The following is a 13271-nucleotide window of genomic DNA, read 5'->3' on the forward strand; positions in this document are numbered from 1 at the left end:
AATGTTTTCACAAAAATTTTGCCATTAAGACGTCATTTTGAAAATACTAAAACGAAAAATCGATCTTTGAACCATGGATTCTCAAAGTTTAGACATTTATTCTACTGGTTAGTGAGATTCCAGGTTAATTACAGACTCGAAAAGCTTTGGAAAATGGTTCAAAAAAAAAATAGGCACGAAAAATCACGTTTTTTTTGTTTAAACTGTATTTTGGGATAATAAATAAATTTTTTGAGGAATTTCATTGGCACCGTCGGAAAGAGGAGATCTTAAGCAATAAAAATATATGTGTCTCAATTTTGTCTAGTGTCGAATAGTCTTAGTTATTAGCCGTTGAAAAGCAGTGTACCGGTAGTGGCGTTTTGGCCGTTTAAGGGTTAAAAAGTAAACATAAATTATTTTGCCACATAATTTGAAAATTCGATTTTATAAAAAATAATCTTCTAACGATAAAAATTCTTTAGCCCACGTAAAACTCACAGGAAGTTTTCCTTGTACGAACATACATTTTTCTTAAATATTGAAAAAAATTGGTGTGTATTTCCCTAAGCCAAGAGTGAAGAGAATTTTTTTAGGCTTACGAAAATTCAATTTTTGTCTTTTTCTCGGGTATAGAGCAGGATGGTATGGGTTCTCGGGTGTGTTGGCAAGAAAAATGAGAGAATTCGATTTTATGAAAAAAAAATTCTCCTAGCCACAAAATTTATTTAGCTCGCATAAAACTCACAAGGTATTTTCCTCATGATAGTACAAATTCAACAAAAAATTGGAAAAAAAATATAAGTTTGGGTTTTTTGAGAAAATCTACTTTTCGTATTTTCAGAAAAACTGGAAAGAAATCTAAAATATCTCAATTAGGCCAATAGTTATATAAGTTTAAAGAAAATAGTTATGTTTTATGTAAAACAAGCGAACAATTCCAATACGCATAACTCCGTAAAATTGTTTGTTTCACAAATCGCAAAAATACGTATCGCCTAATTTCAACTAAAAAACAACATATTTCGTCCTTGAGAGATTCTGCAAAATCTGCTTGATTTTAAATGGATTCGATCAGTTGCAATATTTCGGATGTTTTTGTTCAGTAAACATTAATTAACATACATTTTTTGACTAGAGCGTGATCCATTACTTTTAATTTAGCCTTAAATTGTTCATATTATGCAAATAAATTTCAGTTAAAATTGGTTCCATCGCACCGTGAAAAGTTTTTCAGAGGAAATTTAGAAAATAACATTATTTTAGGATTAACATGATTGATTTCCTTGGTATAAAGTTTGTAATTGTATCTGAATGGGAAATTTATAACGTTCAGGGAAAATGAAAAATTGTTCAGACAAAATTCGGGAGATTTCGAAATTGGTATTTTGTAGCAAACTCGTGTATTCCGAATTCGGAAAATGTCTCAAAATCTACAACAGAACCAAATAAACGAATAGATTTTTGTGGTGGGAGGAGATAAAAACCTCAAAAGTACCACAGAAGACTCAAATTGATTGCATCTGATGAAAAATCAATGACCAATAGGCTAGAAAAGAAGATTCAATAAATCTTAGAGAAAGATGAATTTGTCGATGGAAACAATGAAATGCCTCCAAATTACAGATCTTCAACTACAGCGTTATTAGCCCATTTTGTTTCAGATATTATAAAGTTCTTGCAAGTGATAACAAGATAAGTCGGTAAAGGAGAAAAATGAAAAAAAAAAATAATAAATAAAAAATAGGCACCGTCGAATAAAAATTGATCGAAGTAATTTACAGATCAGAATTTATTTGAATACCATCGCAAATAAATGTATTTAAAAAAAGCAGAAATCACTCAACATGAGAAAGGACATCATATTCAAAAATGTTAGAAATTCTGAAAATGCATATCATGTGACACACAATTTTCACTTTTTCAATCTGTAACATTTTTTCATGATGTAGGCCCCTTCCGTAACTATAGTGAATTCAATCAATTATTTCACTATGATTTATCGTTAACTTATGGAAAAACGTTGACCAAAGCACACTCCAATTGCACATAATTTTAATTGATATTTCTCATCAAGTCTTCAACAGTTCCCTTATACAATTAGTCATTTATTGGGCTTTATCGAAACGGATCGCAAGTCTTGTCTTTGTGATTACATTTTTCAAGTTCTTTATTAAAATCCACTGCTTTATCAATGTAACATAAACAAGTTATTTTTTTATTAGTAAAATCCCAAACTACTAATGGAAATAATTCATATTTTACTGACTACAATTTAGAGACTGCAAAAAGTGTTAACTTACTTATTAAAGAAGCAACCTGACGTTCCCTAAAAAGTTACTCAACTATATCTTCCCTTAATTGTGGAAATTTTAGTAGATTTAAGCATCAGATAAAATAAAACGTACACGGTGCTTTTTGAAAAAAATACAGAAATTATTTATTTCGAATATAATGCAAATTATATATTCATTGTAAGTATCTTATTTAAGGATGTAATAATATCTTTTCATTAATTTTTGAAAGCAATGTTGTACACTGAATAGCCTCTGTTGACAGAAATAAAACATAACAAGACAGAAGCGGCGGAGCCTTTTTTCCTAGGTGGTGGGAGGAGCATAAACTTATTATATTGAATGGCATAATTTGTACACAATTTAATTGTATGATACTATGTAAAAATTGTGCATAAGTAATAAGTGAAAATAAATAGTTAATAAATAATAATAAATGATTAATATGTGTATAAAATTCGTATTGTCAAAGATTTAAATAATTACCAAAAGATTTCAAAGGTTTCGCAAACATTTCAAATGAATTAAAAAGATTTTACAAATACACAGATTTAAGTGATTTCACAAATATAATAAAATATTTTGCAAATATTTCGAATAGATTAAAAAGATTTCGCAAAGACTTCAACTGTTCCACAAAGATTTCGGATACATTCAAAACACTTCACGAAGACTTCGATGATTTCATTAATTTCACGAATATTATCAAATATTTCAAATATTTCGCAAAAATTTAAAACATTTCGAAAGGTTTCGGATAGATTAAAATAATTTCACACAGGTCTAAGTAATTTCACAAATATAATCAAATATTTCGAACAGATTTAAAAGATTTCGCAAAGATTTCAACTGTTTCACAAAGATTTCGGATACATTCAAAACAGTTCACGAAGACTTTGATGATTTCAATGAATTTACTAATATTATTTAAATATTTAATTAATATTTTGCCTATCCCTAGTCGATTTATGTGTGTGGGGGGGGGGGGGCATTACCTCCTCTACCCCTAGGGCTCCGCCGCGTCCGCAACTAGTCGTGGTTCGAAATACAAAAATGACAACCAAGAACAGTCTAGAACTAAAAATTTTCTTTTTGGGCCCCTAATAAACTCTAAAATTTGAAATAGATCCGCTTAATATCCTGAGGTTCCGCAGGGCAATAATAAGTTTACGAAAATTCTTATGATTCACGGAGTTTAGCAAAAATCGCCAATATTCGTTTATTTTTCTATTCTACATAATACGCCCTATTTTCAAAAATCTCATAAGATTTCAACGCGACAAAAGTAATCAAATTTTATCAATTAGAATGGTAAGACCCGGAAATAAACGAAGATTAAAAATTTTGTAATTCTCAGAGTTTTGCACTCAAAAAAACGCTAGTATTAATTTTTTCGTAGCAACGGTAAGGCCCACATTGTATGTATGAAGTTACGTATAGGGGCATATAGCTGGATAAATTCCAGACCTCTTCCAGGATGAAAACCTAGAAAACCCGCTTTCGACAAAAATGCACCTAAAGTTGGCGAGCGCCATAAGCACACGTGTTATCTTGTTCTTCAACAAACGTGTACCCACTTCCGGAACATCAAGTATTCTCAACTCTCAAAAGTGTTGTCACATTACTCCACATTTACATTTTTTAGTTTTTTAAAGACAAATTATCATTTTTATATTACGTGAAATACCTAGAATAATTTTCGATAACTTTGCAAACTGCTGTAATTTTTGTTTACTATTTAGAAACTTTATTGTAGTCAACATTTAACTAGAAAAATGAGAAGATTTAAGAGAAAAAAATTGGCAGAGCTTGAATTACTTGCTCGAGTCTTCTTAATTTCTTTGGTCTAAATTTTGAGTGCAAGAAAGTTTCTACAGGGTACCAAGGCAAGGAGGAAAATTATACTTTTTACGGCGAGCTTGAGTTTGCAATAACGAGACTGCTTCGCGCTAGCTATTACTAACTCCCTCCTCGGGACACACGATATTTTACGTAACACGATATTTTATGTAACACGAGTATGGTTTTCGAGTTTTTTCATCTTTTTCGTGAATGCGCCCACGGAACCTTTTTTCAAATTTTAGGCACGTTATAAGAGACCCAAAATCAAACATGTCAGTCCTAGGCTGTTGTCTGTTTTTTATTAACAATTTTGTTCGACTCGCCTATATTATACATATACCGTAAAAATAATGTTTACAACATTTAAAACACATTCATCGCTAAGGCAGTTTTAAGATAGTTCACACGAAATATCACTTTTGTTATCAAGTAGCTACAATTTTCACAATATATAGACGAGATAATTATTCAATCATCTAACAATTTTTAGGTGGACGTTGAGTCTTAATATGAATATTGTTATGATTGGAATGGCAGTACAAAAGGAGCTAGAAAAAGTGAAAATAGGGTGATTTTCCCACGATAAAGGGGAAAGATTTAATGATTCCTGCCATTAAAGAATTTATTTTTAAAAATTGGATATAATTAGGTGGTTGGAAATCCATTAACAGTTATATAAAAAAGTTAGAGAATTTATAAATAAATATATGCAAATCCTAATAATTTTGACGTCTTCCAGGCTAATATAAATGAGTTAAATATACAATTTTCATATGTTTAACATCGTTCTCATAAATATTTCTTTCCAAGAATTATTATTTCTATTCATGGGAAATTTTCTTTTCAGGGGAAACATTTTTTCGTGGTGTTATAACGTTCCAAAATCGCAAAAATTGAACTTTTATTAAATTTGTGCACATGACTCGATAAAAAACAGGTTTTTGTACATTAAAAAAAATCGTTATTGAACAAAAAGTTTATTTTTAAATGTCCTTATTTTTTATTATCAAAATACGTGCACAGAACAAATTCGTCATAATTTTTGAACCAATAGGAAATATTTTTAATTTGAAATCGTCAAATTTTACTGTTTAAAAGGATTTTTTTAACATTTGTCAAATGCCAACCCCCAACCTTTTTTCTCTCAGGTCAAACAATTTGATTTATTTTAGAATTTTCACTCTGTCCTACTCTTCAGTGCTCTTAAACTAGAATTAAACATAACTAAAGTTAGAACATTTAACATTGCAGTGAATGGATTTGGAGTATTCAATTTTTAAATAATTATTTAACTTTGAACATCTTAATTAAAAAGTGTTCAAAGTGTACTATATATTTTATAACTTCCAATTTTATATTGGATATCACCTTCTGTTTCCAGTTTCCACACTTTGAACATGCTTTAAAGTAATTTCGGGGAAATTTCAGAGAATTTTCCGCGTAATTAAAATATTGTATTTTTAAATATCGAATATTTAAAGAGAAAAGTGGAAACGTAGAAGTTTTTTGAGAATAGGGTGAAAAGGGGAATTGCAAGGAAGAAAGGGGAAGACTGTATGGTAAGGTGGTCCAAAAACGCATGGCAAAAATTTCTTGCGTACTAGAGGGCAAGGACCCCACCCCCATTTTATTCCAAATCCGAAAAAAGAATTTACCTACTTTTATTTTATTATTTTTTTATTTTAACAGGTGCCGGTTTTGACTTGATGTTTCCCATGTAAAATGCATGGGGAAAAATCACTTTTTTGAGTTCTTAAAATAATTTTTTAGAGTTTGTAAAAATGTGACGGGAAACTATGGTCGCCTGTAGAGAATTATCTAACGAAGAATTTTATCTATCAGACATATGGGTTTGACACCCCTAACACAGCCCCACTAATACCTGAAAAATACCCTTAAAACAAAAAATGTCAATTCTTCATGAAATCGACCTTTTGAACAATGTATTCTCGTCTTTTTTTACTTAAAATTATTAATATTGGTCTAGTGGAATATTTATTATAATTGATTTATTAATTTTTAATTATTTAAACAAATGGAATTGGTTGAAATAATTTTTTTTCTTCGAAAATTCGCCCCCCCCCCCTAAAAATTATTACTATTAGTCTATTGGAATATTGATTAACATTCGTTCATTAATTGTTTATTATTGAACAAATGGAATTTGTTTAAACAATTTTTTTTCAAAAATTCTGTTTTTCCTTAAAAATGATTACTATTGGTCTAGTGGAACATTAATTAACATTAGTTCATTAATTTTCAATTGTTTAAACAAATTGAATTTGTTTAAATATACACAGTAATAATTTTTATTTAAAAAAATATGAAACGAAATTATTCAAACAAATTTCATTTGTTTAAATAATTGAAAATGAATAAACTAATGTTAATAAATATTCCACTAGACCAATAGTGATAACTTTTAGGGAAAAACTAATTTAAACAAAATTATTTAAACAAATTACATTTGTTTAAACAATTACAAATTAATGAACCAATGTTATTAAATATTCCACTAGACTAATAGTAATCATTTTAATGGGGGGGGGGGCAAAGATTCGATCGTTTTTTTTTTAAATTTCACTTGTTTAAATAATTAATAATTAATTAACCAATGATAATAAATATGCCACTAGACCAATAGTATTAATTTTAAGAAAAAAAAAAAAATACACTGCTCAAAAGGTCGATTTCATGAAGAATTGTCCGTTTTTGTTTTAAGGGTAGTTTTCAGGTAGACGTGAGGGTGTGTTAGAGATATCAACCTCATATGTCTGATACATAAAATTCTTCGTTGGATAATTCTCAACAGGCCTCCATACTTTTCCATCACATTTTTTCAAACCCTAAAAATGATTACAGAAACTCAAAAAAGTGATTTTTCCCCACGTATTTTACATAGGAAACTTCAACTCAAAATCGGTGCCTGTTAAAATCAAAAAATTAAAATTAGGAAATTTCTGTTTTCGGATTTGGAATGAATTTGGGGGGATTGTTGCCCTCTAAAGAAAAAAAGCGTTTTTGAGCGTATACCCTGTTATTAAAAACTAACTTTTGCATGTTCCCATCAGAAAACGATTTAGATTGCAACTTGGTTAATTGTTGCATCATAACGGCTTTTACCAATTAGGTTAAAAAATAAAGATGTATAGAAAAATATAAATTGAACATCACACACAAATTAAATTTCCTTCTTTATGTAACATTCCAAAGAATTATATTTTTGTGACGATACAAGCAGTGAGGATTTCTTCGAGTAGAGGTTAAAAGTGTTCGAAAAAAGTTTTGAATCTCGTTTGTTAAAAAACGCTTGGAAATTAATCTGACTCAATCGGATTATATCCGAATGAATCGGAACGAATGCGAGTTACCATTCCGAATGAATCAGAATCAATTCGGACCAGGATTAATTTTCAGTTCGAATCAATCAGTGTTCGGATTGAAAATTAACTTCGGATGCTTTCGGATAGAACTCTGGGATTAAATCGGATTAATTGTCAAGCGTTTTTCGACAAATGAGATTGAAATCTTTTCTGATTGGCTCGGAATTAATTCCTATCCTAAACTTTCGCCAGGGATTGTTTTATTTATTCTTCGGATAGATTTTCATTTGTGCGGATTCATCCGTATTCGGAATTATTTTCTTCAATTGAAATGAAATTATATCAGTCTACCAGTCCGTGCATTAATAGTGAATGATCCAAATTCCAAATATAAGAAAATTCAAGCTAGTGGCCGTAGCATGAGCGCCTTTGAGAGGGAATAATAATGAACTGCACCTAATCAATCATAGCAGTTATCAGCGAAACTGATCCTGTTCACCCCCCGACCCTATTGCACGGTCGGTGGCTGCTACCGCTGGCTGCTACCGCTGGCTCTGACTCGATCATTGCGCGTCATCGCGAAGAACAAGAGTATCGGACGCAGGCTGCCGAAAGTCTCGGCATCACCGATATGATACGAAGGCGCACCACACATTGACATGTAGCCGGTCGCGGTCGTTTATAGCGCCCGTGCTCGATCGATGGGAATTCGCGGGGTGGGCCGATGTTAACCGATCGGATAGTAGAAGGACCCGGGCGCAAACATGATGATAGTACGGATTTAATGCGTCGACGACCGGCGGCGCCGTCGCACATGCGCGTCTCGACGCTTCCCGAAGGGCCACCGATTTCGATTTTAGTCATTCCCGGGTTCGGCTAGAGAGAAAATCGTTCCCTCGTGTTCCCTCGCGAGGCGCAAGTCTATTGTCAATAGCGTTCTCAGTTTTAGCTAAATCGCCATCCTTTCTTTTGTAAACCGTCCTATAAATATTCCATTAACTATTTTCGCCCACGTTATTGCTTTTAGATGAGCTAACCCGATTCATGATCGCTTATTTCATGAAAAAATAAATAAATTCTCGGTCTTACATTAGCACACACGACCGATGGCCGGTCGCTCGATAAGAGCATGCAGAATCACATGCACGATTGACGAAAATAGATAACGATCGGAAAAAAACAAGGCAACTGCTTGTTTATTTTGTACTTTTAGCTTTTTATAGAATCTCGGTGAAAAAATGAAAATATATTAATAAATAAAACGGAGTGCTTCGAACACCGAAGTGAAACCGTCTTGTCGTCAGCGTCGTCATAGCCTCGGGTTCTCGGTTGCCATTCTATTATAACCGGCAAAAGCACGAAACAAGGGAAAGGGAGAAAGCTCGAGAGAGAGAGGGGAGAAAACGTGCAAAGAGAGCGGAACTACCCCAAAGAAGGAAGAAGTAAGGAAGGATTAAAGCTTGAAGGGCGAGTTGCCCCTTAATCTTCGTGTTTTATTTGTGTTTTCTGCTTTTAATTTGAATTTATGGTTTAAATTATACTAAAGTAATTTAAACAGTTTATAATAAACAAGGTTTCCTTTGGTGTAAAAATCCCATTTCAACGATTTTTTCATGCATCTTATATCAAATGAAAAACACGAGATTGAAATGAGCAATGAAAAATAAATATAACATTCTCTTATATAAATAAATTAAATAATTCCTGCAATGAAAGTAAACAAATTAAAAATTATGCAACTATTATGTAAGAAGCAGGTAATGTTATCTCATGATGATTCTTTTCTTATTTCAATTTTCTGTTATGTACAATTGTTGCATACTTATAATCTAGCTAACTGAAGAAACTGAAGATAACATTATATTTTTGAGTTATGCTTATAATAACCCATAACGCAGTTAAATAACTGTTCGACTACAACACAGCGTAACTGCAATTCTATGTTTTAATGTTTAACATTTTGTTTGCAAATTTGTTTTAATTTAAAGTATAATTGCAATTTTTTATCACTGTGGGAAGAATTGATTTCACTTGTTAGTTCTGTACCTTCAATGTAACGTAATAAATGGTATTTTACATTGAATTTTACACATCACCATTAATAATATAATTCTCAATATTTAATGAAAATATTATAATGGAAGTTGAATATAAAATTGTTACGTAACTATTGCGTTGGGAAAAGAGAACACGTGTTGGTTGGGTTTTTCTTACTTTGATCATTATTAAAGATTTATCGTTAGAGAATTTATCCAATTCACTATTTAAAAAAACTTTGAAATAGAAAAAATAATGTTCAAATTTAAAAAAAAATTAAGGGTCAGCAAATGCTTATTCAAAAATAGTGTTTTTATTTGGCTCTTTTTCAGTAAATTAGGTATGAACAAATTTTTCAGTTTTATTTTTAAACCACGATACGAAAATGATAAAAATAAGATTTTTCTAAAAAAAATCTAAGAGTATTCGAAAATATAATATCACCAATGCTGAGTATTGAGTATTCTACCTCGTTTCAAAAGGAAGATGTGTATACATATTATCGGTTCGTGGAGATTATAAGTTGCTTTTTATAGAATCGCGTCGCACAGAGACCGGGGAGACCGGCAACGTCGGTCTGAATCGTCTGTATTGGTCTGAATGGCCGCTGATAATAATAGTGACTGAAATATTTTGGAACGAATGGAATGAACAGTCGGAATTTAGTGACTAATAATCTAAAGATTTTCAAATTGATTACGTTTTTCAATATAACTATTCAGTTTTCCTTAAATATTAATTTGAAAATGTTTCCAGGCGAACTCGTTTTTTAATAATTTAGGAAATTCTAACTTTTGACTGAATTTTGGAAAAAATCGTTCTTGTTTTCAGTATGAGAAAAAATAGTTTCAGTATTATTATCTATAATTCGTTTTAATTGATTTTTTATTTCGTATATATCTGCTTTTATAATAATAATTTTCGACTTCAAAAATTCATTTTTAGCCTTCGATTAAATATTTCATTCTTGGTTGATTATAATTTGCGTACTGTTTAAATGATGAATGATGAAATAATATTTGTGAAAAATCAGTATAACAATTTGTAAACAAAATTACGTTAATTGCTACTAAATTAATTGAAAAGTTAGTGAATCGTTAACCTAGATAAAGAGCACGTGTCATCCAGACTTGCCTTAGACAGTTCAAGCGGTAACATAGTAAACAAGATAATTGGTCTGATGTTCAACAATGAAATATAAGTTCATTGATTAAGAAAGCACATGTTTGCATTTTTTATTAATTTCTTTAGATATAATTAGAACCACTTCACATTTTCATGTCTACAATTTTTCACGTTTATAAACTTGAAAGTTTCATATCATGGAAAAGTCAATGAATTTTGTTGGCCAAGGAAAGTTAGGGATTTTAAAAAAATGCTTCCAAAGGTCAGAGAAGTTCCATAAATTGAATAATAAATACCCGTGTAAATTTGTAAACGATTCGACCTCTCATCCGTAAATAATTTTATCAGGGAAAATAAACGGGTCAGGGAAAATTCAGGGTATTTTGAAAATAACGTTTTGCGGCCACCCTGCGATGTTAAAGCCTAGCAAAGACGAGTACAGGAGAATTTTGTAACTCTTACAGAACAGAAAATATTAGATGTCATCGGCTTTCGGGCTGAATACGAATCCAACTTATTCTGACCTTAAAAAGCCCTCATTGAGAGATTTTTTAATTGTCATTTTATAACAATTTTCACAAAATATTACAGAAAAAACAGAAAACCTTGATTATCATTTTACTGTTGGGAATACAATATTTATTTTCATGGCGCTTCATGCAGGGTGAAAGTATATCGAATTTCATTAATTGCTCATGCTGTCCTTTGCCGCTCGAATTATATCATCCTTAATTCCTGCTAAGCATATACTTTTTATTTATTTCATATCAATTCTTTGAAACAAACAAATTACTGATAGTATTTCAAATCCTGGAAATTCCTGTTATCGACATTTAGACTATAGAGCTTAAAGGTTCGTGTCTGTGCTAAATTTATAGGAGTGGAAGGTCATCACTGTGATTTTGAAAAATCTCAATTTAGCATGTACACAAACCCTCGAGTGCTCTAGATTTCGGTAAATCTTGGCAGCAGGTATTTGCAACTAGAAATATGCTATTCATTAGAGGAATACACTTTCCTTTCTATTGAAATATGAAATTGCTAATATGTCGGAAACCATTAGACATTATTGGTAAATATAAAGAGAGAAATTCTGTGAACATTTGTCTATCTTTAACTGTCAACCCCTGAAGCCCTATAAAAATAAAATTGTTTTCAAAAAAAGAAAGAAAAAATCTAGGAATTCTTCGAAAAAGATATCTAAAACACATTTCGACCAATTTTATTATCTAGAAAAACTTCCGTGTCGTTAAATTTGGATCAAGAAAATTGGCTTATACTAAACAAGTAGACCGATCAATCAAAAGAACGATAACTACTAAAGAAAGACCACCAGAAAAGGTGGAGAATTTAGCAATGAAACAGGAGCCAGAAGAAGACGATGATATCCTACTGGATGAGAGTATGCCACCATCATCTCCAGGTTATTTGGGTCATCGAGTTCGCTCGCATTCGCGAAGTCTTCGAGCCATGGCAAATCCAAGTGCCGTTTGGGCACATTTTGACCTTTGTATAAATGACCCTTTAAGGGCACAGTGTCGAATTTGTGGGGCTGTTGTAGTCAGAGGCGGTGCCAATCCTCGACAATGTGGTACCACTAATTTACATCGTCATCTTAGGGTCCATCATGGTGGCAGACTAATTGGAAGACGATATCATGGTAAATTCTATGTAAATTCCTCGACGAGTTAACTTTATATTTATGTTAAATATAAAATACTTTATCCATGTGTTCCATAAGTTCGAACTTTAAATTTTTATGTACAAGGTTTGCATGCAATTAGAAATATTTTTCAGTAAAATAATTAAACTGATTGCACACTTTAAACATTTATGGAACGCAGACCTCTTTTAATTTCCAGAATTTCAAAAAGAAAAAATTAAAAATGAGATAGCTTAGAATTTGAACAATTTCAAAAGTGTTCGAAATTGACGAATTTTCAATTGACAGACTTTTAAATGTAAATTTTAGTAAATTTATTATTTCACCATGAATTTTTGCAATTTTTAGAATGGAATAACTTATGCTGGTAACACAAGATTGTAATGTAATCCTCGAATTTGCTTCAAATTGAACGAATATTTAACTTCGTCCACATAAATAGATAAAAACTAAAAAAAAAAGTACTGTAAAAATGGTCTAAACTGAATGAGTTTCACTTTTCTGAGAAAATCCCATTTTTGTAAGCAATTTGGAATTTAATTTCAGTTGCGCAGTTGCCACCACGAGATAAGACTTCAACCGTTCAGAGAGCGAGAATTCCTGCGCAGACATTTGTTAAACAGATCAGAAATATCGCCCCAGCAACAGGGTCTTTAAATCAGCAAGGCCAACAACAGCCAAAGACGTTAGTTTTGAAAACGATACCACTGAAAGTGAAACAAGTTGCACCGACTACTATCAAAATGCCACCTCGACAAATTGCACCAGGAGTTCCGCAAGCTGCAATTCCTCAACCAGCTACCGAGGTAATTTTCTTCTTTAAAATTTACTGTGTAGTTTTTATGTCAGCAAAGTTTGTTATTTTTTTTCATTCATTAAAAATTGTTCAGGTTTGTCTGAGGTGGAATAGTTATCACAGCAACATGCAGAACAGTTTCCCCTCACTTCTGGATGCAGAGCACTTCGTCGACGTGACTTTGGCATGCGAGGGTCGCTCCTTGAAGTGCC

At 31.6% G+C, this 13271-nt stretch overlaps 1 protein-coding gene across 1 annotated transcript in view; it reads left to right on the top strand.

Annotated features, from left to right (window-relative positions):
- LOC117176559 overlaps positions 1-13267 on the top strand; it is a gene marked incomplete at its 3' end in the record, with an annotated part of 19785 nt that extends 6518 nt beyond the window's left edge. The window contains exons 4-5 of the mRNA XM_033366814.1: positions 12810-13069; positions 13154-13267. Coding sequence (XP_033222705.1) covers positions 12810-13069; positions 13154-13267 — 374 coding nt within the window. The remainder of the gene's footprint in view (positions 1-12809; positions 13070-13153) is intronic.
- Positions 13268-13271: the final 4 nt, after the last annotated feature.

This window comes from Belonocnema kinseyi, chromosome 7 (genome assembly GCF_010883055.1).
Source record: "Belonocnema kinseyi isolate 2016_QV_RU_SX_M_011 chromosome 7, B_treatae_v1, whole genome shotgun sequence".
Classification (NCBI taxonomy): domain Eukaryota; kingdom Metazoa; phylum Arthropoda; class Insecta; order Hymenoptera; family Cynipidae; genus Belonocnema; species Belonocnema kinseyi.